Genomic DNA, 25902 nt, shown 5'->3' on the forward strand with positions numbered 1-25902 from the left:
GGAGGCCGAGGGTCCCCGCCCACCAAATCGGAGGCCGAGGGTCCCCGCCTACCAAATCGGAGGCCGAGGGTCCCCGCCCACCAAATCGGAGGCCGAGGGGCCCCGCCCACCAAATCGGAGGCCGAGGGGCCCCCGCCCTCCAAATCGGAGGCCGAGGGGCCCCGCCCACCACATCGGAGGCCGAGGGGCCCCGCCCACCACATCGGAGGCCGAGGGTCCCCGCCCACCAAATCGGAGGCCGAGGGTCCCCGCCCACCAAATCGGAGGCCGAGGGTCCACACCATCCAAATCGGAGGCCGAGGGGCCCCGCCCACCAAATCGGAGGCCGACGGGCCCCACCCACCAAAGCGGAGGCCGAGGGTCCCCGCCCACCAAATCGGAGGCCGAGGGTCCCCGCCCACCAAATCGGAGGCCGAGGGTCCCCGCCCACCAAATCGGAGGCCGAGGGGCCCCGCCAACCAAATCGGAGGCCGAGGGGCCCCGACCACCACATCGGAGGCCGAGGGTCCCCGCCCACCAAATCGGAGGCCGAGGGTCCCCGCCCACCAAATTGGAGGCCGAGGGTCCCCGCCCACCAAATCGGAGGCCGAGGGTCCCCGCCCACCAAATCGGAGGCCGAGGGTCCCCGCCCACCAAATCGGAGGCCGAGGGTCCCCGCCCACCAAATCGGAGGCCGAGGGTCCCCGCCCACCAAATCGGAGGCCGAGGGTCCCCGCCCACCAAATCGGAGGCCGAGGGTCCCCGCCCACCAAATCGGAGGCCGAGGGTCCCCGCCCACCAAATCGGAGGCCGAGGGTCCCCGCCCACCAAATCGGAGGCCGAGGGTCCCCGCCCACCAAATCGGAGGCCGAGGGTCCCCGCCCACCAAATCGGAGGCCGAGGGTCCCCGCCCACCAAATCGGAGGCCGAGGGTCCCCGCCCACCAAATCGGAGGCCGAGGGTCCCCGCCCACCAAATCGGAGGCCGAGGGTCCCCGCCCACCAAATCGGAGGCCGGTCCCCGCCCACCAAATCGGAGGCCGAGGGTCCCCTTCCAACCAAATCGGAGGCCGAGGAGCCCCGCCCAACAAATCGAAGGCCGAGCGGCCCCGCCCACCAAAGCGGAGGCCGAGGGGCCCGGCCCCGCCCACCAAAGCGGAGGCCGAGGGGCCCCGACCACCACATCGGAGGCCGAGGGGCCCCGCCCACCAAATCGGAGGACGAGGGGCCCCACCTGTGAAAATTTTACTGTGAAAATACCTGATGGGCACACAAGTATGCACCAGTATGGGTTACTAAGAGCTTTTCCACATAATAATGAAATATTTTAAAATGTCATAGAACATACCAATATACATAGTTATTGATACATATTTTTTATTATTTACATTATTGTTCTTAAGCAAAGAACCGTTGTTGTGGCATTTGCCACAACACGCAAAGTTGTTGTCTGATGTCTTTCATCACTCCCCTCATAAGCATGTTCATGGATCCTGTGTAACTGTACCTTAAATAACAAGAATTGTCAAGAGCTGGTGAGTGCAGCCATTTTTTGTTCTTTCTTACTATTATTTATTAATTGTATTATTCTTACATTTGAATAAATAAAGTATATATGGATTCTAGACTCCCGATTCTTTAGAATCGGGCTGCCATCTAGTACTGTATAATGTCATAGCTGGAAATGATGGCACTTTTGAATTTCTCCCAGAAAATAATTACAATTTTTCGTTTTGTTATACACATGCTTATTTTCTTTCTGTGTATTGGGAACAGCGCAAATTTAAAAAAAAAACAGAAAAAAAACAAGGAAAATAATTTCACACAATACCCCAAAATGGGCCATAGAATTTTGTTGGTACCTTTCCAAAATTGTGGGTAAAAAGCTTTGTTTCCAGCATGTGATGCTTTTAATCTCACCTGTGTCGATTAAGGCTGGGGTCACACTTGGCGTAAGACAATACGCCACGTATTATACGTCCGTACTACGGCCGTAATACGGAGAAATGTTCCCAAAATATTGATCCGTAGTCAGGGTGTGTCAGCGTATTTTGCGCATGGCATCCTCCGTATGTAATCCGTATGGCATCCGTACTGCGATACTTTCTCGCAGACTTGCAAAACCGACATCTAATGGATTTATGTGCTCAAATGTTCATTAAAACATATATACAGTATATATATATATATATATATATATGTCATTGAGACACATATATATATATTCTGTATTTATATTTAATTCAGCGCGATATCTGTGAAAAGTCGGTAATTCAATTGCCGCTTTTCATTTCTCCTGCACAAACCCGACAGGATATGAGACATGGTTTACATTCAGTAAACCATCTCATATCCCCCTTTTTTTTTGCATATTCCACACTACTAATGTTAGTAGTGTGTATGTGCAAAATTTCAGCGCTGTAGCTGCTAAAATAAAGGGTTAAATGGCGGAAAAAAATGGCGTGGGCTCCCGCGCAATTTTCTCCGCCACAATGGTAAAGCCAGTGACTGAGGGCAGATATTAATAGCCTAGAGAGGGTCCATGGTTATTGGCCCCCCCCTGGCTACAAACATCTGCCCCCAGCCACCCCAGAAAAGGCACATCTGGAAGATGCGCCTATTCTGGCACTTGGCCACTCTCTTCCCACTCCCTGTAGCGGTGGGATATGGGGTAATGAAGGGTTAATGTCACCTTGCTATTGTAAGGTGACATTAAGCCAGATTAATAATGGAGAGGCGTCAATTATGACACCTATCCATTATTAATCCAATTGTATGAAAGGGTTAAAAAACACACACACATGATTTAAAAGTATTTTAATGAAATAAACACAGCGGTTGTTGTAATAATTTATTGCTCTCTCAATCCATCAGCAACACCCTCGCTTGGAAAAATAATAAACGCACAAGATACATACCCTCAGCTGAACCGTCACATCCCACGAGGTAATCCATCTGAAGGGGTTAAAATATTTTACAAGCAGGAGCCCTGCAAATGCAGCTGTGCTCCGTGCCTGTAATCCCCGGCAAATGAATGAAATGTAGGTCATTGACCTACATTTCCTTCAGTCGCGGTGATGCGCCCCCTGGTGGATGTCCTCATATGACCTGGAGCGTGGGAAAAAGTTCCCAGGCTGCAGTTCATGAGAACATCCAGCAGGGGCGCATCACCGCGACTGAATGTAAGTATAGATCCAGCTTTCCTTTCAGCACCCGGGGATTACAGGCACGAGCGAGTGGTTTATCACAGCTCGTGCCTGTAATATTAGTTAACCCCTTCAGATGGATTACCTCGTGGGACGTGACGGGTCAGCAGAAGGTATGTATCTTGTGCGTTTATTATTTTGCCAAGCGAGGGTGTTGCTCATGGATTGAGAGAGCAATAAATTATTAAAACAACCGCTGTGTTTATTTCATTAAAATACTTTTAAATCATGTGTGTGTGTTTTTTAACCCTTTCAAACAATTGGATTAATAATGGATAGGTGACATAATTGACGCCTCTCCATTATTAATCTGGCTTAATGTCACCTTACAATAGCAAGGTGACATTAACCCTTCATTACCCCATATCCCACCGCTACACGGGAGTGGTAAGAGAGTGGCCAAGTGCCCGAATAGGCGCATCTTCCAGATGTGCCTTTTCTGGGGTGGCTGGGGGCAGATGTTTTTAGCCACGGGGGGGCAATAACCATGGACCCTCTCCTGGCTATTAATATCTGTCCTCAGTCACTGGCTTTACCACTCTGGCGGAGAAAATTGCGCGGGAGCGCACGCCAATTTTTTCCGCCATTTAACCCTTTATTTTAGCAGCTACAGCGCTGAAATTTTGCACATACACACTACTAACATTAGTAGTGTGGAATGTGCAAAAAAAAGGGGATATGAGATGGTTTACTGTATGTAATCATGTCTCATATCCTGTCGGGTTTGGGAAGGAGAAATGAAAAGCCGGCAATTGAATTACCGACTTTTCACTAACACCGCTGCGTATTTCTCGCAAGTCACACTGCAGGTCCGTGTGTAATCTGTATTTTTCTCGCCCCCATAGACTTTCATTGGCGATTTTTTTGCGCAATACGCTGACAAACGCAGCATGCTGCAATTTTGTACGGCCGTAGAAAGCCGTATAATACTGAACCGTAATATACGGCTGATAGGAGCAGCCCCATTGAGAATAATTGTGCCGTATGTAATGCGAGTTTTACGGACGTAGTTTCTGCGCTCTTACGTCCGTAAAACACGCATGTGTGACCCCAGCCTAACAGGTGTGGGCCACATGAAAATCTCACAGGAAACCAGATAGAAAGGGGAGAAGTCGGCTCGATCTTTGCATTGTGTGTCTGTGTGTGCCACACGAAGCATGGAGAACAGAAAGAGGAGAAAACAACTATCTGAGGACATGAGGCCGACATGACGAATGAGGCCTATAAAGAAAAGAACACAGTACCTACAGTCAGATAATGTGGAGGTTCAGGGATGTTTTGGGTTTGTTTTGCTGCCTGTGGCATCGGGTTCATTGACTGTGTGCAAGGCATCTTGAAATCTGAAGATCACCAATGGATTTTGGGTGGTCTACCAGCAGGAAAATAACCCCAAACACACTTCAAGAAGGTCCCAGAAATGGATGGAAACAAAGCGCTGGAGAGTTCTGAAGTGGCAGCAATGAGTCTGGATCTAAATCCTTTTGATCATCTGTGGAGAGATCTTACAATCGCTGTTTGAGAAGGTGACTTCACATCTGAGAGACCGGGATCAGTTTGTTAGAAGTTTCGTCCAAAATTCCAGCTGAGAGGTGTAAGATGCTTGTGGATGGTTGTTATTATTATTATTATTATTATTTATTTCTATAGCACCATTGATTCCATGGTGCTGTACATGAGAAGGGGTTACATACAAATTACAGCTATCACTTACAGTAAGCAAACAATGACAGACTGATACAGAGGGGCGAGGACCCTGCCCTTGCGGGCTTACATTCTACAGGATGGTGGGGATAGAGACAATAGGTTGAGGGTTGTAGGAGCTCCGGTGTTGAAGAGGCGGTAGCTCCGATAGTGATGAGGAGGCAGCGGGGTCAGTGCAGGCTGTAGGCTTTCCTGAAGAGATGGGTTTTCAGGTTCCGTCTGAAGGATCCGACTGTGGTTGAAAGTCGGACGTGTTGGGGCAGAGAGTTCCAGAGGATGGGGGATATTCGGGAGAAGTCTTGGAGGCGGTTGGATGAGGAGTGGATAAGTGTGGAGGAGAGAAGGAGGTCTTGGGAGGACCGGAGATTACGTGAGGGAAGATATCGGGAGATTAGTTCAGAGATATATGGAGGAGACAGGTTATGGATGGCTTTGTAGGTCAGTATTATAAGAAGCGATTGTTTCCACGGTTCATTATTGGATTTAAATGTTGTTTTTTTCCTTTCGGTCCAGTAAAGGTTAATGGAAATATCTTGCTGGTCAGCTGATGTTGGTTGGTAACCACTCCCACTAACCTTTATATAGTCACATGACCTATCAGCTGACTGTCGGTAATCGTTATTCTTTGCAGACCAGCCTGCACTGAGGAGCTCTCTGGTGTTAATGGTGTAGCTCCTGCTGCTGTGGGAGTTCGTATTCCTGGTGTTGTTTTTTTATTCTGCTATGGAGCTTAGCAACAGAGCCCCAAGCTGAGTATTCCTTTATCTTTGTTTTTCCTGATTTAGTCACTTCCTCGGTGTTTTTACCATCTGCAGTGGTGAGGCTAGCGTCCCGCCAGAGCACTAGCCAGGGTACATTGAGGTGGCAATCGGGGACTAGGTACATGACGATGATGAAGGGGAAGGACCTGTATAGGGCGTTGGGGGAGATTAGCGATAGGCACAGATTGGTGTCAGGAGCGTTCCATTTGTCGCTCCCTACTGTTAGGGCCTTTCTCTCCCTTTTCCAACCCGTCGTATTTGTATGCGGTGTCGTCCGACTTACCCATATCCGAGCATGACATTTACAGTATTTATTCCAAAGGGGGTGCACCAAATATTAAGTCGAGGGTGACAACAATGTTGTCTGGCCCGTTTTGGGGGGTTTTGTGTGAAATTGCCTAGTTTGCCTTTTTCTCTGTATTTTGTGCTCTTCCAATACACACAAAAGAAATAAATGTGTATAACAAAACTTGTAATAGCAATAATTATCTGGGAGATATACTTCATTTTCTGGAATAATTTCAAGGGTGCCAACACTTTCGGCCATGACTGCAAGCTGAATAATGTGTGGGGAGATATCTGGAGATTAGGACACAGATGTTTGGAGAGGACAGATCATAGACCCAAAAGCAGATGGATTGGGAACCTTAAATAAATTCTGCCCCTCTCCTCTATGACTGTGATCCAGGCTGTACTGCCCCCTCTCTTCTATGACTGTGATACAGGCTCTACTTCCCCCGTAGTCTCTATTACTGTGATCCAGGCTTGTACTGTCCCCGTGGTCTCCTCTATGACTGTGATCCAGGCTGTACTTTCCCCTTAGTCTCTATTACTGTGATCCAGGCTGTACTGCCCCTTGGGTCTCATCTATGACTATGATCCAGGCTGTACTGCCCCTGGGGTCTCCTGTATGACTATGATCCAGGCTGTACTTCCCCCGTAGTCTCTATTACTGTGATCCAGGCTGTATTGTTCCTGTGGTCTCCTCTATGACTGTGATCCAGGCTGTCCTGCCCCTGAGGTCTCCTCTATGACTGATCCAGGCTGTACTGCCCCTGAGGTCTCCTCTATGACTGTGATCCAGGCTGTACTGCCCCTGAGGTCTCCTCTATGACTGTGATCCAGGCTGTATTGTTCCTGTGGTCTCCTCTATGACTGTGATCCAGGCTGTAGTGCCCCTGAGGTCTCCTCTATGACTGTGATCCAGGCTGTACTGCCCCTGAGGTCTCCTCTATGACTGTGATCCAGGCTGTACTGCCCCTGAGGTCTCCTCTATGACTGTGATCCAGGCTGTATTGTTCCTGTGGTCTCCTCTATGACTGTGATCCAGGCTGTACTGCCCTTGTGGTCTCCTCTATGACTGTGATCCAGGCTGGGGTCTCCTCTAAGACTGTGATCCAGGCTGTAGTGCCCCTGAGGTCTCCTCTATGACTGTGATCCAGGCTGTACTGCCCCTGGGGTCTCCTCTATGACTGTGATCCAGGCTGTAGTGCCCCTGGGGTCTCCTCTATGACTGTGCTCCAGGCTGTACTGCCCCTGGAGTCTCCTGTATGACTGTGATCCAGGCTGTATTGTTCCTGTGGTCTCCTCTATGACTGTGATCCAGGCTGTCCTGCCCCTGAGGTCTCCTCTATGACTGTGATCCAGGCTGTACTGCCCCTGAGGTCTCCTCTATGACTGTGATCCAGGCTGTAGTGCCCCTGGGGTCTCCTCTATGACTGTGATCCAGGCTGTAGTGCCCCTGGGGTCTCCTCTATGACTGTGCTCCAGGCTATACTGCCCCTGGAGTCTCCTGTATGACTGTGATCCAGGCTGTATTGTTCCTGTGGTCTCCTCTATGACTGTGATCCAGGCTGTCCTGCCCCTGAGGTCTCCTCTATGACTGTGATCCATGCTGTCCTGCCCCTGAGGTCTCCTCTATGACTGTGATCCAGGCTGTAGTGCCCCTGAGGTCTCCTCTATGACTGTGATCCAGGCTGTAGTGCCCCTGAGGTCTCCTCTATGACTGTGATCCAGGCTGTACTGCCCCTGGGGTCTCCTCTATGACTGTGATCCAGGCTGTAGTGCCCCTGGGGTCTCCTCTATGACTGTGCTCCAGGCTGTACTGCCCCTGGAGTCTCCTGTATGACTGTGATCCAGGCTGTATTGTTCCTGTGGTCTCCTCTATGACTGTGATCCAGGGCTGTCCTGCCCCTGAGGTCTCCTCTATGACTGTGATCCAGGCTGTACTGCCCCTGAGGTCTCCTCTATGACTGTGATCCAGGCTGTAGTGCCCCTGGGGTCTCCTCTATGACTGTGATCCAGGCTGTAGTGCCCCTGGGGTCTCCTCTATGACTGTGCTCCAGGCTGTACTGCCCCTGGAGTCTCCTGTATGACTGTGATCCAGGCTGTATTGTTCCTGTGGTCTCCTCTATGACTGTGATCCAGGCTGTCCTGCCCCTGAGGTCTCCTCTATGACTGTGATCAATGCTGTCCTGCCCCTGAGGTCTCCTCTATGACTGTGATCCAGGCTGTACTGCCCCTGAGGTCTCCTCTATGACTGTGATCCAGGCTGTAGTGCCCCTGGGGTCTCCTCTGACTGTGATCCAGGCTGTACTGCCCCTGAGGTCTCCTCTATGACTGTGATCCAGGCTGTACTGCCCCTGAGGTCTCCTCTATGACTGTGATCCAGGCTGTACTGCCCCTGAGGTCTCCTCTATGACTGTGATCTAGGCTGTACTGCCCCTGGGGTCTCCTCTATGACTGTGATCCAGGCTGTACTGCCCCTGAGGTCTCCTCTATGACTGTGATCTAGGCTGTACTGCCCCTGGGGTCTCCTCTAAGACAGTGATTCAGGCTGTACTGCCCCTGGGGTCTCCTCTAAGACAGTGATTCAGGCTGTACTGCCCCTGGTTGCGGTTGTCCGTCTTGTTTGAGTTTTGCAGATGTCTTGGAATGACGAGTAGTTGGGGATCTTTCCTTTTGGGTTCTTGTTTTGTAGGTGGTTGTGTATTAGAATTATCTGAGTGGATGTCACTTTGGAGGGTGCGTCTCTTCCATATTCTGCCGATCCCCTTCCTGCTTTGCACAGGACTTGTGTGTGTCCCTGGTGACTTGTTTCGGGCCTCCATGATGCCTTCACTTGTCTTTATCTTTGCCATTAGATTTGATTCCATTTCCTCTTTTTCCTCTGCCTAGAAATCGTGATTTGTGCAATGTTAGATATCCGGTCACACGACTGCCCCAATAAAGTGCCACAGAGCGGAGAGTGGTCCAGGCGAGACCTCCTAATGGTATTAAGTATGGACTAATCTGATTTGTTTCTTGTCTTTCAGGCCAGCTCTCCGCCCGTCATCGTCAACACTGACACCCTAGAAGCTCCCGCCTATGTAAGTGTTTGTGCCATGCGGCCCAGCATCGAGCCCCCCGAAAATGCACCACTAACAAGGGTAATTCCTCCTCTAGGTCAACGGGACCGAGGCAGAAATGGAATATGAAGAGATCACACTGGAGAGAGTAAGAGAACCATCATCAGCCCATCTGTTCCGTGTCTCACGTCTGTCACATATCTATTGTCTGTCTGCTCCGTGTCTCACGTCTGTCACATATCTATTGTCTGTCTGCTCCGTGTCTCACGTCTGTCACATATCTATTGTCTGTCTGCTACGTGTCTCACGTCTGTCACATATCTATTGTCTGTCTGCTCCGTGTCTCACGTCTGTCACATATCTATTGTCTGTCTGCTCCGTGTCTCACGTCTGTCACATATCTATTGTCTGTCTGCTCCGTGTCTCACGTCTGTCATATATCTATTGTCTGTCTGCTCCGTGTCTCAGGTCTGTCACATATCTATTGTCTGTCTGCTCCGTGTCTCACGTCTGTCACATATCTATTGTCTGTCTGCTCCGTGTCTCACGTCTGTCACATATCTATTGTCTGTCTGCTCCGTGTCTCACGTCTGTCACATATCTATTGTCTGTCTGCTCCGTGTCTCACGTCTGTCACATATCTATTGTCTGTCTGCTCCGTGTCTCACGTCTGTCACATATCTATTGTCTGTCTGCTCCGTGTCTCACGTCTGTCACATATCTATTGTCTGTCTGCTCCGTGTCTCACGTCTGTCATATATCTATTGTCTGTCTGCTACGTGTCTCACGTCTGTCACATATCTATTGTCTGTCTGCTCCGTGTCCCACGTCTGTCACATATCTATTGTCTGTCTGCTCCGTGTCTCACGTCTGTCACATATCTATTGTCTGTCTGCTCCGTGTCTCACGTCTGTCACATATCTATTGTCTGTCTGCTCCGTGTCTCACGTCTGTCACATATCTATTGTCTGTCTGCTCCGTGTCTCACGTCTGTCACATATCTATTGTCTGTCTGCTCCGTGTCTCAGGTCTGTCACATATCTATTGTCTGTCTGCTACGTGTCTCACGTCTGTCACATATCTATTGTCTGTCTGCTCCGTGTCTCACGTCTGTCACATATCTATTGTCTGTCTGCTCCGTGTCCCACGTCTGTCACATATCTATTGTCTGTCTGCTCCGTGTCTCACGTCTGTCACATATCTATTGTCTGTCTGCTCCGTGTCTCACGTCTGTCACATATCTATTGTCTGTCTGCTCCGTGTCTCACGTCTGTCATATATCTATTGTCTGTCTGCTACGTGTCTCACGTCTGTCACATATCTATTGTCTGTCTGCTCCGTGTCTCACGTCTGTCACATATCTATTGTCTGTCTGCTCCGTGTCTCACGTCTGTCACATATCTATTGTCTGTCTGCTCCGTGTCCCACGTCTGTCACATATCTATTGTCTGTCTGCTCCGTGTCTCACGTCTGTCACATATCTATTGTCTGTCTGCTCCGTGTCTCAGGTCAGTCACATATCTATTGTCTGTCTGCTCCGTGTCTCACGTCTGTCACATATCTATTGTCTGTCTGCTCCGTGTCTCACGTCTGTCACATATCTATTGTCTGTCTGCTCCGTGTCTCACGTCTGTCACATATCTATTGTCTGTCTGCTCCATGTCTCACGTCTGTCACATATCTATTGTCTGTGTGCTCCGTATCTCAGGTCTGTCACATATCTATTGTCTGTCTGCTCCGTGTCTCACGTCTGTCACATATCTATTGTCTGCTCCGTGTCTCACGTCTGTCACATATCTATTGTCTGTCTGCTCCGTGTCCCACGTCTGTCACATATCTATTGTCTGTCTGCTCCGTGTCTCACGTCTGTCACATATCTATTGTCTGTCTGCTCCGTGTCTCACGTCTGTCACATATCTATTGTCTGTCTGCTCCGTGTCTCACTTCTGTCACATATCTATTGTCTGTCTGCTCCGTGTCTCACGTCTGTCACATATCTATTGTCTGTCTGCCCCGTGGCTCATAACCGTCCGTCTGTCTCATGATAGTCTCGATGTGCATCGAGAGGTCCATAACTTCTGACTCCAGATCCGTGTTGTGTAGCAGCATTGTAAAGAAGTCTGACACTGGATACATGCCCCCTAATATACATAATGGCTGTAGGGTACGGGCGTGTGGCGGAAGGAATGCCGATTCCGATTATGTGCTCGGCTAGGCTCAGAGATATTGCATTCTGTTATTATGTCATTTTCCAGATTCAATATCTGAGCCCTATGCTTGTCTGAGATCTGTGGTGCCAAGATGTCTGCTTGAGTCAAACAAACGACTTCAGTTGGCTGGTCGTGCACAAGAATTCACGCCCCTGTGATAATTGCGGAACTTGATGCTGGGAGACACAGGGTTTATGGTCTTTCGCTTCCCCCTGGAGAGAGCTTCAAAAGCCTATTTGCTTGGGCTAATTAAAGAAAAACATTGGTTTGCTCTGTCCAAGGAAGTGCCTTCGCTGGATAATGAGGTCCCATTGTATAAGGTGTATTTGACTTGCTTTTTGGCCAGGGGGAATGCTCAAAGGTGTGACCCTACCGGTATGCAGCCGTGTGACCCTACCGGTATGCAGCCGTGTGACCCTACCGGTATGCAGCCGTGTGACCCTACCGGTATGCAGCAGTGTGACCCTACCGGTATGCAGCCGTGTGACCCTGCCGGTATGCAGCCGTGTGACCCTGCCGGTATGCAGCCGTGTGACCCTGCCGGTATGCAGCCGTGTGACCCTGCCGGTATGCAGCCGTGTGACCCTGCCGGTATGCAGCCGTGTGACCCTGCCGGTATGCAGCCGTGTGACCCTGCCGGTATGCAGCCGTGTGACCCTGCCGGTATGCAGCCGTGTGACCCTGCCGGTATGCAGCCGTGTGGCCCTGCCGGTATGCAGCCGTGTGACCCTGCCGGTATGCAGCCGTGTGGCCCTGCCGGCATGCAGCCGTGTGGCCCTGCCGGCATGCAGCCGTGTGGCCCTGCCGGCATGCAGCCGTGTGGCCCTGCCGGCATGCAGCCGTGTGGCCCTGCCGGCATGCAGCCGTGTGACCCTGCCGGCATGCAGCCGTGTGACCCTGCCGGCATGCAGCCGTGTGACCCTGCCGGCATGCAGCCGTGTGACCCTGCCGGCATGCAGCCGTGTGACCCTGCCGGCATGCAGCCGTGTGACCCTGCCGGCATGCAGCCGTGTGACCCTGCCGGCATGCAGCCGTGTGACCCTGCCGGCATGCAGACTTGTGACCCTACCGGCATGCAGTCATGTGACCCTACCGACATGCAGTCATGTAGCCCTACCGGTATGCAGACATGTAACCCTACCCGTATACAGACCTTACATAATGGCTAGTTTCAGCCGGTGGTGCACTCAGGGACATGCGATGATTTCTGTCTCTTTATAATTATTCCCTAGTGCCTAATAGTCACTGGTAGGAGCCGTCCGTCAGCTCCTCTAAGTATCCAGCAGCCAGACTTTTGGGGAAATTACCTCGGGCAAGTCGGTATTCATGAAGAAACAGAGGGCACTAAGACCAGACTGAGAGAATTTTCAGACAGGACCAATCTGAGTGCAGAAATGAGCCCCGGCAGTTGGGCGATGCAACACGGACCATTCGGGACTATCCCAAACCTTCTGGAGTTGAAGAAACTCTACCTAGACATTTTTTTAAGGATCAAACCTTCCCTGGCACCGAGGAATAATTCATGTCCTCCACCTCTTTTTGCTCCTCCATTGTCAGGTCCGGTGTATCTGCAGCCCATGTCACACAAGCCTTATGGTAAGGCCTGACCCCAGACTACTGGGGAAGAAAATATTCTTGTGTGAGGGGGTCAGGGGAATCGGAGGAACGCCTCCAAGCATCTGCACACTGGAGGAGCTGGTTCTAGGAGCCCCAGCACCTTGGGAACTTGCGCACCAAACTTTCCAAGACTTGAAATGTTCCTCTCGTAATTATAACTGGGGAGGAATTAAATAAATATGAGAATTTATACAAATTCGGCATTTTACAGAGATTTATGCGGCCAATAAGGGTTAGAGGGAGATGGTGCCTGGACCTCAGTTGCCCGCCGGTCTCTGCCACCTGAGGACCAATGTGTAATGCCATAAATTGTTCTAGCCCCAAATAAGCACAGTGATCGGCTCCCGGGACACCAACCCCTAGTTCGGCTATGACTAGATGAGGGGGCGAAGAGGATTTCTGCCAAATAACCTGTCATCCCGCAACCTCAGAAGGGAAGGACCTCTGGACGCTAGATGTTTTAAAGTATTGTCTGCACATAAGGAGACTTTTCTGTTAAGGACCCTTGGGTTAACCCTTGATGGCCCTAGCCGGCTGAATAGCCAGGTGTCATGGTGTGATATGCATTGTGGGTATCATTTTTGTGTATATTTCTATTTTACTTATTTTCATGGTGTTCTCTTGTGGAAGGAGTTATATGCATCTCGGAGAGAAAGAAGAGTATATGGACTATGTGATCCTCTGTCTGCTGGATTGTTGGACTTTCATCCTGTTACTGAACTGCATTCGTGTTCTGGACTATTTTATCCTTTTTGTGGTGGATCGTATATGGACCTTTCGTATTTTTGCCTAAATAAAGGTCTTGGAGTTGCTCACTATTCTCTTGCTCTGTTGATTGTGTGATACCGGAGAAGGACCCCGTGATAACTGGTGGCAGCAGTGGGATCTACAGAGCGTAACCAAATGGAGAACCACCCACAAAGTGAGTACAGAAATTGGACTGTATCCAGTTTCTTGAGAGAGCCAGAGACCTGGGCCTGAACTACCAGGGACTGACTAAAGAGGCCTTAATTGATCTACTGGTGGGTGCTAGCCAGACCACCTACTCCCATATGTCTGTAGGACAAGTCCAGGAGATGAGGACCCCCACCCCAAAAAGTCAGTGGGCGGTGTGGTACGAAGAAGAGATGGTGGTTCTGGGCCCAGGTGTCTCTCAGGAGAACAAGGAGGTGGCTGCCCGCTGGGCACAGCGGAGACAAGAAGCAATGGAGCTTGAAAGAGGGAGTAACGCAATGTGGAATGTAAACCCAACAATCCGGGAGCCTGTACGGATCACCCGGACAGAGTTTAAGCCATTTGATGAGGCTTCCGGAGATGTGGAGGGGTCCTTCAAGGACTTTGAGCAGCAGTGTGCTGTGATGGAGGTGCCCCACTCTGGCTGGATGCGTTTTTTAGTGGGACTCCTGAACAGTAGTAGGGGCAGAGGCTTACCGAACCATTGACTCACAGCGGAATCGGGATTATAACATTGTAAAGCGGACTATCCTGGATTACCAGGCTATCAACCCAGACTCATATAGGGCCAAGTTCCGAGACCTCCCATGCACTACGGGGGGGAATCGTGTAGGATGTATGCACATAAGATGTCCCAGGCATGTTGGAGATGGCTGGAAGCAGAAAACACCTTTACTGTGGAAGATGTTATACAGGCGTTCCTTATAGAACAATTTCTTGCCAAGTGCCCCACAGAGGTACAGGAATGGGTCCGGGAGCGCACGCCGTGTACCGTGGATAGAGCTGCCGCCCTGGCCGATGAAGCCCTTACTATCCGACCGCAATGGAGGAGGCTGCTGGACAATGAACCATGGCCTTCTCCCGCAACCGTCCCCCTCCGATTATATCTGCCCTGCCACCTAGTCGCAAGCCAATGACAATCACACCTCACAATCCTGGGCCCCAACATTTCTGACCACGACCTGGGGGTATCAGAGAGGCGATGTTATGGGTGTGGGCAACCTAGACATTTGCAGTCTGGCTGTCCCTCAAGGATTCACAGGGAGCCCCACAGCATCCAGCACATCTTGTGCACTCCATCCCGCCTGAGGAAGAGCTACCACCACCCCCACCAGAGTGGACCACGACACCATAGACACCCATCCTGGAGTGTACGGACTGCGGCCTTTGTCCATCAGAAATACAGAGCAACGGCATTGCCACCTGCAGGATGTCTTAGTTGATGGATACAAAGTGTCGGGATTTAGAGACACGGGGGCATTCCTGACTATCGCTGACCCCCGTGTGGTTCGACCCGAGGCAGTTCACCAGGGCCCGGGAATTCCCATTGTCCTGGCGGGGGGTGTCCGCAAATATATACAGCAAGCTTTGGTACGTTTGGATTATGGTTTTGGAGAAAAACTGTGTCGGATTGGAGTTATGGGAGGACTTCCTGCAAATATCCTCCTTGGAAATGACATTGGGCAGTTACAAAGTCATTTTGTGGGAGCAGAAGGTCAGTGGGCCTCTCACTCTTCTGAAAGAACAATTGGAGGGAGATATCGCAGATACCGGAACACCCATCATTCCCTACGTTCTAGAGTTCAGAGACTGTCTCGCCCAGCTAGCTTCCTTGGCGAACGGTCCAGTCCAGTCAAAAGGCCTGGTATGACCATAAAGCCAGGACCTGGGAATTTATGGGCAAGTGCTCATGATTATTGCAACCCCTGCCACTGTACAAGGAACTATAAACTATTGAGCAATGTGGACTAAAGTGAGCAGGTCAGAGGTCTATGTAGACCTCATAGCATGCTCACTTATTATGAGGGGGAGAGGTTGTGATGGTGTGATATGCTATGTGGGTATCATTTTTGTGTATATTTCTATTTTACTTATTTTTATAGTGTTCTCTTGTAGAAGGAGTTATTTGCTAATTGATGAATGGCTGTTGCTGCCATCTGATATCAGCCCCCACAGCACTGTATTGTCTGCTAATATGCTAATGACATGTTGACCTACTCTTGTTGAAACAATGAGCCCCTGAGACCTTCCCCCTCCTGACCTGTGAATGAGGAGGGAGACTTAAAATATCAGGGAGTTGAGACACAGATCAGTCCTGTGTGGAATTATGATGTGTTCACAGCATCTCAGAGAGAAAGAAGAGTATATGGACTATGCTATCCTCTGTCTGCTGGATTGTTGGACTTTTATCCTGTTACTGAACTGCATTCGTGTTCTGGACTATTTTATCCTTTGTGTGGTGGATCGTACATGGACCTTTTATATTTTTGCCTAAATAAAGGTCTTGGAGTTGCTCACTATTCTCTTGTTCTGTTGATACCGGAGAAGGACCCCGTGACACCAGGCCACTGCGATAAGCAGAGGAGACAAGGTGCGCCCCTGCCTCGTCTCTCATGATGACAAAGGTTGTGGCACATCCAAGTTAGTTCAATTTCTTACTCTAGAAGAATCATATTGCAATTTAAGTACAAAATTTGTAGTGATTGCAAATATTGTCATTCAATAAAGGCTACATACATCTGGGGACCTCACAAAACTGGGAGAGGGCTCATCACTTTCTGGTCCTAGATTTACAGATAGCCATGGCTGGGCCGATTGCCGCCTACACAGTGGCCGGGGATCAGCCATATGTGCCTGCCCTCCGTAGTCAGAGACCTCCTGCTATGTTTAAGTACACATCTCTGCCCAACAACACCAAAACTAGACGCCCCTTTAATTGTCATCTCATGGGCATCACATGTTTCTGACTGGTTTGGGTGATTAGTATTCTGAGCCCACAAATCAGCATGTACGGAGTGAACCAAAACCGCCAGAGAACCTAGCCAAGGAGGATGCATTCTTAATGTTAGATCTATTCGGGGGACCTATCCTCACGATAACTACTAATGCGGAATGGTGGAAACCTCCAGGGGTCTATAATTGATAGACGCATCAGCCAGATCCTGCATTCTTAGATGTTAGATCTAGTCGGGGGACCTATCCTCACGATAACTACTAATGCGGAATGGTGGAAACTTCCACGGGTCTATAATTGATAGACGCATCAGCCAGTTCCAGCCAGGAAAGCTCCTTCGTACAGTTGAGTAATAAGAAAATCGCTGCTGTCCACAAACCATTACCATGGTTCTGGTAATTGACGAACACCAGACATTTAATTGTATAAAAGCCGCATCTGGACCACCTTGAACAATGTTCTCTAATGGCATCCGGGCCTGAATTAATATAGGGATAACTGGAAATGATGCTGTCTTTGCCAATTCAATTCCAAAAAGGCCCAATTAAAGGGTGGGGGCACGTAAATGTTAACTAGTAAAGGTATCTAGCGTGCCATGTATTGACGCAACTTTCAAAATGGTCACATTCGACCTGTGTAACTTCAAGTGGCAGCAATTTAGCCCCTAGAACAGAGACCCCCGCAAACTGTAAGAATGAGTGGCATGATGGCAATTCAGGCTCTTCCTCACATCTTCTGTGACATACTGTACGTCTCCTGTACGCTGTATGCACGTGATATGCGGTCCTTGATTCATGTCACTATGGCTCTTACATGTATGATTAAGACTTTTCACATCTCGGCTCCAGGAGTCATCATCTGAAAACATCGAAAAAGTATGTGACCCGGACACCACCACAGTCTTGAGTGGAAAAAAAAAAAAGAGGAAGATTGGGAGCGGACCAGAGGCCAATGTAGTCACCATACACACACGGAAGACAACATTCCATTTAGAGAACCATCATCCACCAACAAGTAACAAGGAAGAGCAGGATATTCCTGCTCGACTTTGTCCATAGGCCTCCACCAGGAGCACTCATTGAAAGAACTACCATTTGTCAACAAAGCCGAAGAACAACTATATACTGAAAGTCCCCAACATGTGACCCTAGAAAAAAGGTCAATGAGAGTTAATGCAAATGGGACTTGGTCATTGTTTCCACTGGAGCTTTGTATAATGCCTAAGAGGCACACAGCCATAGGTATAGAGGCCAGAATAGTGGGAATCTCTCCTTTCAGTCCTTCTCACCTTGAGGAGAAGGAGCAGCTACTCCAGTGGAGAGCAGGAGATGTGAAGAAATGTGTAGGTCTCCCATCCACTGCTCTAGTATTTCTACTCTTACTCCCCCATTGACATTGTAATGGATGTCTGCAAATTGTGAACTTTGTTTTCTGACGCCAACTGAGAAATCCCGGTAAAAAGAGACCTGATTGTTATTGTACAGCACCCAGGGCCATATTTAGGGTTTCTGCTGCCCTAGGCACTTTTAGTGCTGCCTCCCCCTTTTGTGAGTATGACACTATCGGCAGTGACTTTAGCAAGAATCGCTGATGTGAAAGTTGCCTTTTGCAGCAGATCCGGCGGTTTTTCTGCATCTGCCGCGTAACGGATCACTTACAGCAACACTGCGTTCGGCCTCATTCATTCCCTATGGGATTTGCGACACTTGCCATGATCTGGCAAATGCGGTACCATACCTCCCAACTTTTGAAGAAGGGAAGGAGGTATAAAGTGTGCGGCGCCTCTGACCACACCCATTTCACAACTAGTCACACCCATATCCACGTCCCAACCACAGCCATTTAGCACTGCTGATCACGCTGTTTTATATACAATAATTATAAACGAAAAAATATGGCCACAGTGCTCCATACTGTATAATGGCCACACATCATACTCAATACTGTATAACGGCCACCACACATGATGCTCCATACTGTATAATGGCCACACACAGTTCTCCATACTGTATAATGGCCACACATGATGCTCTATACTGTATAATGGCCACACATGATGCTCCATACTGTGTAATGGCCACACATGATGCTCCATACTGTATAATGGCCATACATGATGCTCCATACTGTATAATGGCCGCACATGATGCTCCATACTGTATAATGGCCGTACATGATGCTCCATACTGTATAATGGCCACACACAGTTCTCCATACTGTATAATGGCCACACATGATGCTCCATACTGTATAATGGCCACACATGATGCTCCATACTGTATAATGGCCGCACATGATGCTCCATACTGTATAATAGCCACAAATGATGCTCAATACTGTATAATGACCGCACATGATGCTCCATACTGTATAATGGCCACACACAGTTCTCCATACTGTATAATGGCCACACATGATGCTCTATACTGTATAATGGCCACACATGATGCTCCATACTGTGTAATGGCCACACATGATGCTCCATACTGTATAATGGCCATACATGATGCTCCATACTGTATAATGGCCGCACATGATGCTCCATACTGTATAATGGCCGCACATGATGCTCCATACTGTATAATGGCCACACACAGTTCTCCATACTGTATAATGGCCACACATGATGCTCCATACTGTATAATAGCCACAAATGATGCTCAATACTGTATAATGGCCACACATGATGCTCAATACTGTATAATGACCACATATGATGCTCAATACTGTATAATGACCACATATGATGCTCCATGCATACTGTATAATGGCCCACCCCCCCCTCCCACCATGCATGCATGGCTCATCTCCCCCTCCCTGTATGCATAGTTGGCTCATCTCCCCCTCCCTGTATGCATGGGTGGCTTAGGCACTGGCTCATCTCCCATCCCCCCCATGCGTGGCTCATCTCCCCCTCCCTGTATCTGCGTGGGTGGCTCAGGCACTGGCTCATCTCCCATCCCCCCCCTGTATGCGTGGCTCATCTCCCCCTCCCTGTATGCATGGGTGGCTCAGGCACTGGCTCATCTCCCATCCCCCCCCCCCTGTATGCGTGGCTCATCTCCCCCTCCCTGTATCTGCGTGGGTGGCTCAGGCACTGGCTCATCCCCCCCCCTTCCCCCCCCCGGGCCCTGCCGTATGCGTGGCTCATCTCCCCCCCTGGGCCTGGCTGTATGCGTGGCTCATCGGCTCCCCGACGCTCCCATCTTGTATGGCTCGGCTCCCCGTCCACCACGGTCCTCCTTCATCCTCCCCGGCTCCCCCCGTTCCTCCCTGGCTGTCATCATACTCACCTCACACCGCGCAGAAGAACGGAATCCTCCACCTCTGTCCCTGCGCAGCACCGTCCCTCGTCCTGTGTGAGCGCCGCGGTCAGGTGGTACCGCTCATTTAAGGTGATGAATATGCATGCATATTCATCACCTTAATGAGGCGGCACCATGTGACCGCTCACACAGGGCGAGTTGCAGTCGCTGAGAGCAGACAAGCCGGCACCGCTGGAGCAGGTGAGGCGAGTATGACAGTCACGTCTTCAATGGGGGCTGTGCCAGTAAGGAGGCATCGGCGGCGGGGAGGGGGGGGTGGGATTGGGGGGGTTGGGTCTTAAGGTGACCACGGCCGGACCGGACTTTATAATAAAAAAAAAAAAAAAACCTGCTCAGGTACCGCCCCCCTCGCATCTCCCCGCCCTAGGCACGTGCCCTCGAGTGCCTAGTGGCAAATACGGCCCTGACAGCACCTAACCCTTCAGGTGGGTATCCTGAGCATGGAATAACTATCAAGGCAATGCAATAGTCAGGCCAATAATGGCCTAGGAGGGCCTGGTCATTTGGGACCTTTATGTGCTTTCTCGATGGTGAAGAACTGAGAGAAGACCTCTGCACTCAGCAGATCTTTCAACCAGTTTTCAATGAAGAATATGGCATCAGCCCCTTCAGTCTTCCCTGGCAGGCTTGCTATCCTGATATTACCAGTATTTCTCTCGACCTGATTTTCAACATCTGCTGTCACTGTGCGTTTGATTATATTTTATGCTTGCCCTTTTCCTCTTTCCATCCATTGTTCCGTATTGCTCAAGTTGCTTTCCTCATTGTTCAGGTTTGTGTCCTCGTTGTCAAGGTTTCTGTCCTCACTGTTCAGGTTTCTGTCCTCACTGCTCGTTTTTCTGTCCTCGCTGTTCAATTGAAGTCATGTCTTGGGTTTAAAATACTTCTCTCTTTTCCAGGGGAACTCCGGGTTGGGGTTTAGTATCGCAGGAGGAACTGATAACCCACATGTAGGAGATGACCCCAGCATTTTCATCACAAAGATCATTCCGGGTGGAGCAGCTGCTCAGGATGGACGGCTCAGGTGGGTGCTGTATCACGTACCCATCATGTGTCCTTATTAGTATTGGGTGGGTGTCTCTGTAGGTAGAGGGGGTTTTCATAGTTCTCTATCGTCTCCCTTAGAGAGCTGCGGCACGTCAGTAATCCACCAGTGAGTGTCACTGGCATCCAAGTTGCCACGTGCACCCAATGAATCAGTGATGGAGCTGGCAGCATTAGATGAGATCGCCCCCATAGTGGACACATGCTACCATCACTCCTTGTGGTTCTGTCACTTCAGATACCTCCAGCAGCCTGGCCACATGATCTATCATTTAATCAGGAAAGTCTTGGCGTATTGACCTGATGTAGACCTTAAGCTACTAGGGAGAGGAAAGAATGAACTAAAAGTTTAACTTTCCGCTGATTACCTGTCATTTTGATCTCCTGATCCTTCTCTTTTCCTCTGCTTCCTCATTATTTTCTTCCCATTCTTTGCTGCCCCCTTGACTTCCACCACTCCCAACCCACAGGGTGAATGACAGTATCCTATTTGTGAATGAGGTGGATGTACGAGAGGTGACGCACAGTACTGCGGTGGAGGCTCTGAAGGATGCTGGGTCCATCGTTCGTCTGTACGTGATGCGTAGGAAACCCGCATCTGAGAAAATAATTGACATCAAACTGATTAAAGGTCCAAAAGGTAAATTGAGAAAAGGTTTCCTTTTCTTCTTCTAACTTGGGTCCTCCTCCTTCCTCTCTCTTTGGTCTTTCTCCTACTTCTATTTCCTGTCCTCCCACTTCTATCTGTTGTTTTTTTTTCTCTCTTCAGTCTTTCTTCTTTCTCTGATCCTCCATTTCTTCTCTGTCCAGTTCTCCTTCTTTTCTTTCTAAGGTTCTCCTCATTCATCGATCTCCAGTTCTCCTTATTTTACCTCCTTCTCTCTATACCTCATCCTCCGCCTCCTCCTCCCTGTTCTTCTCTCATCTGGTCATACTTCTTCTCTCATCTGGTCATACTTCTTCTCTCATCTGGTCATACTTCTTCTCTCATCTGGTTCTACTTCTCTCATCTGGTTCTACTTCTTCTCTCATCTGGTCCTTCTTCTCATCTCTCTGGTCCTACTTCTTCTCTCGTCTGGTCCTACTTCATCTCTCTACTGCTCTCCTCTCTATGGCTCGCCTTCTCTCTCTGGTCCTCCACCTTCTTCTATATCTGGACTTCCTCCTTCTTCTATATCTGGACATCCTCCTTCTTCTATATCTGGACCTCCTCCTTCCTCTATCTCTGGACTTCCTTTCTCAGGTCCTTCCTCTTCTCTCTCCAATATTCCTCCTCCCATCTCCGGTCCTCATATTTTGCTCTCCAATCTTCCTCCTTCCTCTATCCATGATCCTCCTCTTCCAGGTCCTTTTCCTCCTTCTCTCTCTCCAATATGCCTCCTCCCATCTCCGGTCCTGCACCTCCTTCTACCTCCTGTCTTTTTCTTTCTTTCTCCGGTCCTCCTTCCTCCATCTCCGTTACTTGGCCTTATACACTAATCCCACCATCCAGTACTGCTTTGAGCGTGAGACTACCATCATTTTATAGACAATCCTCTTGGATATCTCATACATAAATTTAACTTGCATCTATTTAGCATATGATTCGTTTTGCAGATTCTTGTCATGTCGCTGCATTGTTACCGATTTGCTCCAAAAAATAAAAATTTTACAGTAATTTTTATTATTTTGTCAGTATTTGTAAATCCACCTTTAGCTTTTAGCATTGCCTGAATCCTTCTGGTCATGCTCTAGCTCAGATTTAAGCATGTCTTAACTGAAATCTGATCCCAGGTCTCTTCTACACATTCCCACAGTTGCTGCATACTGGTTCGGCTCACTTGGGTCTGTATACAGCTTTTTCTACAACACGCCCCACAAGTTTTTGATTGATTTGAGGTCTGGGGACTGTGGGGGCCAATCTAGCACCTCTACTTCTTTGTTATTGAACCATTTCTTCGCCTGTCTCCATGTATGCTTGGATCATTGTCCTTCTGAAACACTGTTGTCCTTTTCATACCCATAGTACTCGAGTGTAAGAAGTAACTCATCTTGTAGGATACTCACATATAGCTCATCATTGAGACCACCATCAATCCTGGTCAAGTGTCCAATGCCTTTGGCTGTGAGACAATCCCATATCATCCGGCTTCCTCCATTGAACTTGTCAGTTACTTCAATTTCTTGATCTGTTGGCTCCTTTTCCCCTTGTTTCCTCCAGACCCATCTGCAGCCATCAGAGCCATCTATTGACTTTCATCACATCACTACAGATCACCAATTTCCAATCTTCTCCTGTCCACTAGTCGTACTTTTTTTTTTTTTTTTTTGCTAACTCGAGCTGACTTTTCTTATGACTGCATTGAAGTTGAGACTTATTCACCTTTTTTTGCGGCCATCATTCCAGACTTGTGTAATGTGGGCCGAAGGATGTTTGCATGGACGCGTTGGTTGCCCCAGAACATATAGACCTTGTGATGAGCCGACTTGTTGACTCCAATATTTTGCCTGGACGTTCACCTCTTGGCATCTGAAGGGATGGACGGACTTCATGTCATATTCTTCCAGCTGTCACGACGCTCACATATTGCAGTTTGGCAATTTTCTTGGCTGAGAGACGGCTATCGATGAGGTGGATGATGCGGTTTCTCTTTTCTTGGGAAGTCGTCTCATGCTCCTCGATTCAACCAGTGACCTTCCACTTGGGAATCATCCTAATAACACACTGAGCTATTAGGCAATGTGAGGACAGGTTGTAATTTGTAGTATTCAGGAAGAAAGATTTTTCCACCATCAGAAACAAAACAGTAACAATGCAGCGACATGACGAGAATCTGCATGACTAATCATATGCTAAACAACTACAAGTCAAATTTATGGATGAGAACCAAGATGATTGCCTGTAAAATGATGGAAGTCTCACGATCAAAGCAGAAGTGCATAATGAAATATGGAGCCTGAAAGGCAAAAGTTCATGTCATTGTTACCCCTGTGCTCATCAGTGTATCACTGTTCCTTCTCCCTCTGTTATCACCTGTCTGCTTTCTCTTTTTTTTTTTTTATCTTGGTTCCTTCTCCTTCCTTGCTCATTCATCCTTCTCCTCCTTCTCTCTCGGGTTCTCCTTCCACGCTCTGGTCCTTCGCCTCTTTGCCCTTTCTCTCTGGTCCTCCATACCCTCTCTCTCTGGTCTTCCTTCCTCCTTCCTCTCTCTTCCTTTCTATGGTCCTTCTCCTTCCCCTCTCTCTGGTTCTCCTCCTCCTTCTTCCTCTCTCACTCTTGTCCTCCTTACCCCTCTCTCTCTCTGGTCCTCCTCCTTCCCCTTTCTCTCTGGTCCTTCTCCTACTTCTTCCTCTATCTCTGGTCCTCCTTCTCCTTTCTCTTTCGTTGTCCTTCTCCTTACCCTTTCTTTCTGTCCTCTTCCTCCTCCCCTCCTCTCTCTGGTCATCCTCCTTCTCCTTCACTTTTTTCTGGTCCTCCTTCTCTCTCTCTCTTTTTCACGATTTATTTCTCTCCCCTCTCTCTCTCTGTCTCAGTCTCTCTCTCCTTCCTCACTCTCTCTCCTTCTTCTCTCTCTCTAGTCCTCCTCCCCCCCTCTCTGGTCCTCCTCCTCCCCCTTTATTGCCCTCTCTGCTCCTCCTCCTTCCCCTCTCTCTCTGGTCCTCCTCCTCCTCTTTCTCCTTCTCCTCTTATCACTCTTTCTGGTCCTCCTCCTTCCCCTCTCTCTCTCTGGTCTTCTTTCTCCTTCCTTTCTCTCTCCTTCCTTGCTCTTTCTTTCTCTAGGCCTTCTCCTTACCCTCTCTTTCTGCCCCCCCCACCCTCCTCTCTGGTCGTCCTCTGCCTTCTCATTCCCCTCTCTCTCTGGTCCTCCTTCACCTCTCTCTCTCTTTTTCTCTCTTTATCTCTATCTTTCTCTCGTCCTCTTCCCCTCTCTCTCTGGTCCTCCATTTCCTTTTTTTCTTTCTTTCTTTCTTTCTTTCTTTCTTTCTTTCTTTCTTTCTTTCTTTCTTTCTTTCTTTCTTTCTTTCTCTTTCTTTCTCTCTCTCTCTCTCTCTCTCTCTCTCTCTTTTTCTTTCTTTCTCTTTCTTTCTTTCTCTCTCTCTCTTTCTCTCTTTTTCTTTCTTTCTTTTTCTCTTTCTCTTTCTCTTTCTCTTTCTTTCTCTTTCTTTCTTTCTTTCTTTCTTTCTTTCTTTCTTTCTTTCTTTCTTTCTTTCTTTCTTTCTCTCGTCCTCTTCCCCCTCTCTGGTCCTCCATTTCCTTTTTCTCTTTCTTTCTCTCTGTCTCTTTCCCCTTCCATCTTCTCTCTGATTCTCTTCCTCGTTCTTCCCCTCTCTCTCTGGTCCTCCATTTCCTTTTTCTCTTTCTTTCTGTCTGTCTCTTTCCCCTTCCCCCCTCTCTCTGATTCTCCTCCTCGTTCTTCTTCTCTCTCTTGTCCTTCTCCTTGGTCCCACTTTTCGTCCTCACGCCTCTGATCTTCATGTCTTCTTGGTCTTCTTTCCCTCTCGTAGGTCTTGGATTTAGCATTGCTGGTGGTGTTGGTAATCAGCATATCCCTGGTGATAATAGTATATATGTGACCAAGATAATTGAGGGTGGTGCTGCCCACAAGGACCTGCGGCTGCAGATTGGAGATAAGATCCTTGCGGTGAGATCACGTCATGTGTGTCCCTTTCACAGTGTTGACCATTATGAAAAGACAGACGAAGTGTCCTGTCAATCGTCCTCATCATCGCTGTGCCCCTCATTTGAGTAGACTCATTAGGTCTTATCTGACATGGCTTATTGATGGTGTGGTGGGTAACAAGCCCAGTCACACAACCTGGTCATGTGTGTGGTCATTGCCTCTGGTGATAGTCATCCGACCTCAAATCTGCTGTCCCGAGCAATGAGCGAGATCTCATTCCTACCAGATGAGACAGTAGGATGGTCTAAATGTGTCCTAGATGGGCGGAATGTTTCAGCATCAGTCAGCCTGAGGTTCTCAGCGTCTCGGCATCTTCAGATAATATTGCTGCTGTACAAGTGACCCTTAGAGATTTGGGTTAGT

General features: G+C 48.9%; 1 protein-coding gene across 10 annotated transcripts in view; it reads left to right on the forward strand.

Annotated features, from left to right (window-relative positions):
• The window catches only part of DLG4 (discs large MAGUK scaffold protein 4), a 393288-nt gene that overhangs the window by 222646 nt on the left and 144740 nt on the right, over positions 1 to 25902 (forward strand). For all 10 annotated transcript variants that reach the window (XM_077261457.1, XM_077261458.1, XM_077261461.1 and 7 more), the window contains 5 exons: positions 8961 to 9014; positions 9091 to 9141; positions 20734 to 20858; positions 21349 to 21518; positions 25364 to 25500. In XM_077261457.1, coding sequence (XP_077117572.1) covers positions 8961 to 9014; positions 9091 to 9141; positions 20734 to 20858; positions 21349 to 21518; positions 25364 to 25500 — 537 coding nt within the window. The remainder of the gene's footprint in view (positions 1 to 8960; positions 9015 to 9090; positions 9142 to 20733; positions 20859 to 21348; positions 21519 to 25363; positions 25501 to 25902) is intronic.

The sequence above is a fragment of the Ranitomeya variabilis genome, chromosome 5 (genome assembly GCF_051348905.1).
Source record: "Ranitomeya variabilis isolate aRanVar5 chromosome 5, aRanVar5.hap1, whole genome shotgun sequence".
NCBI lineage: Eukaryota > Metazoa > Chordata > Amphibia > Anura > Dendrobatidae > Ranitomeya > Ranitomeya variabilis.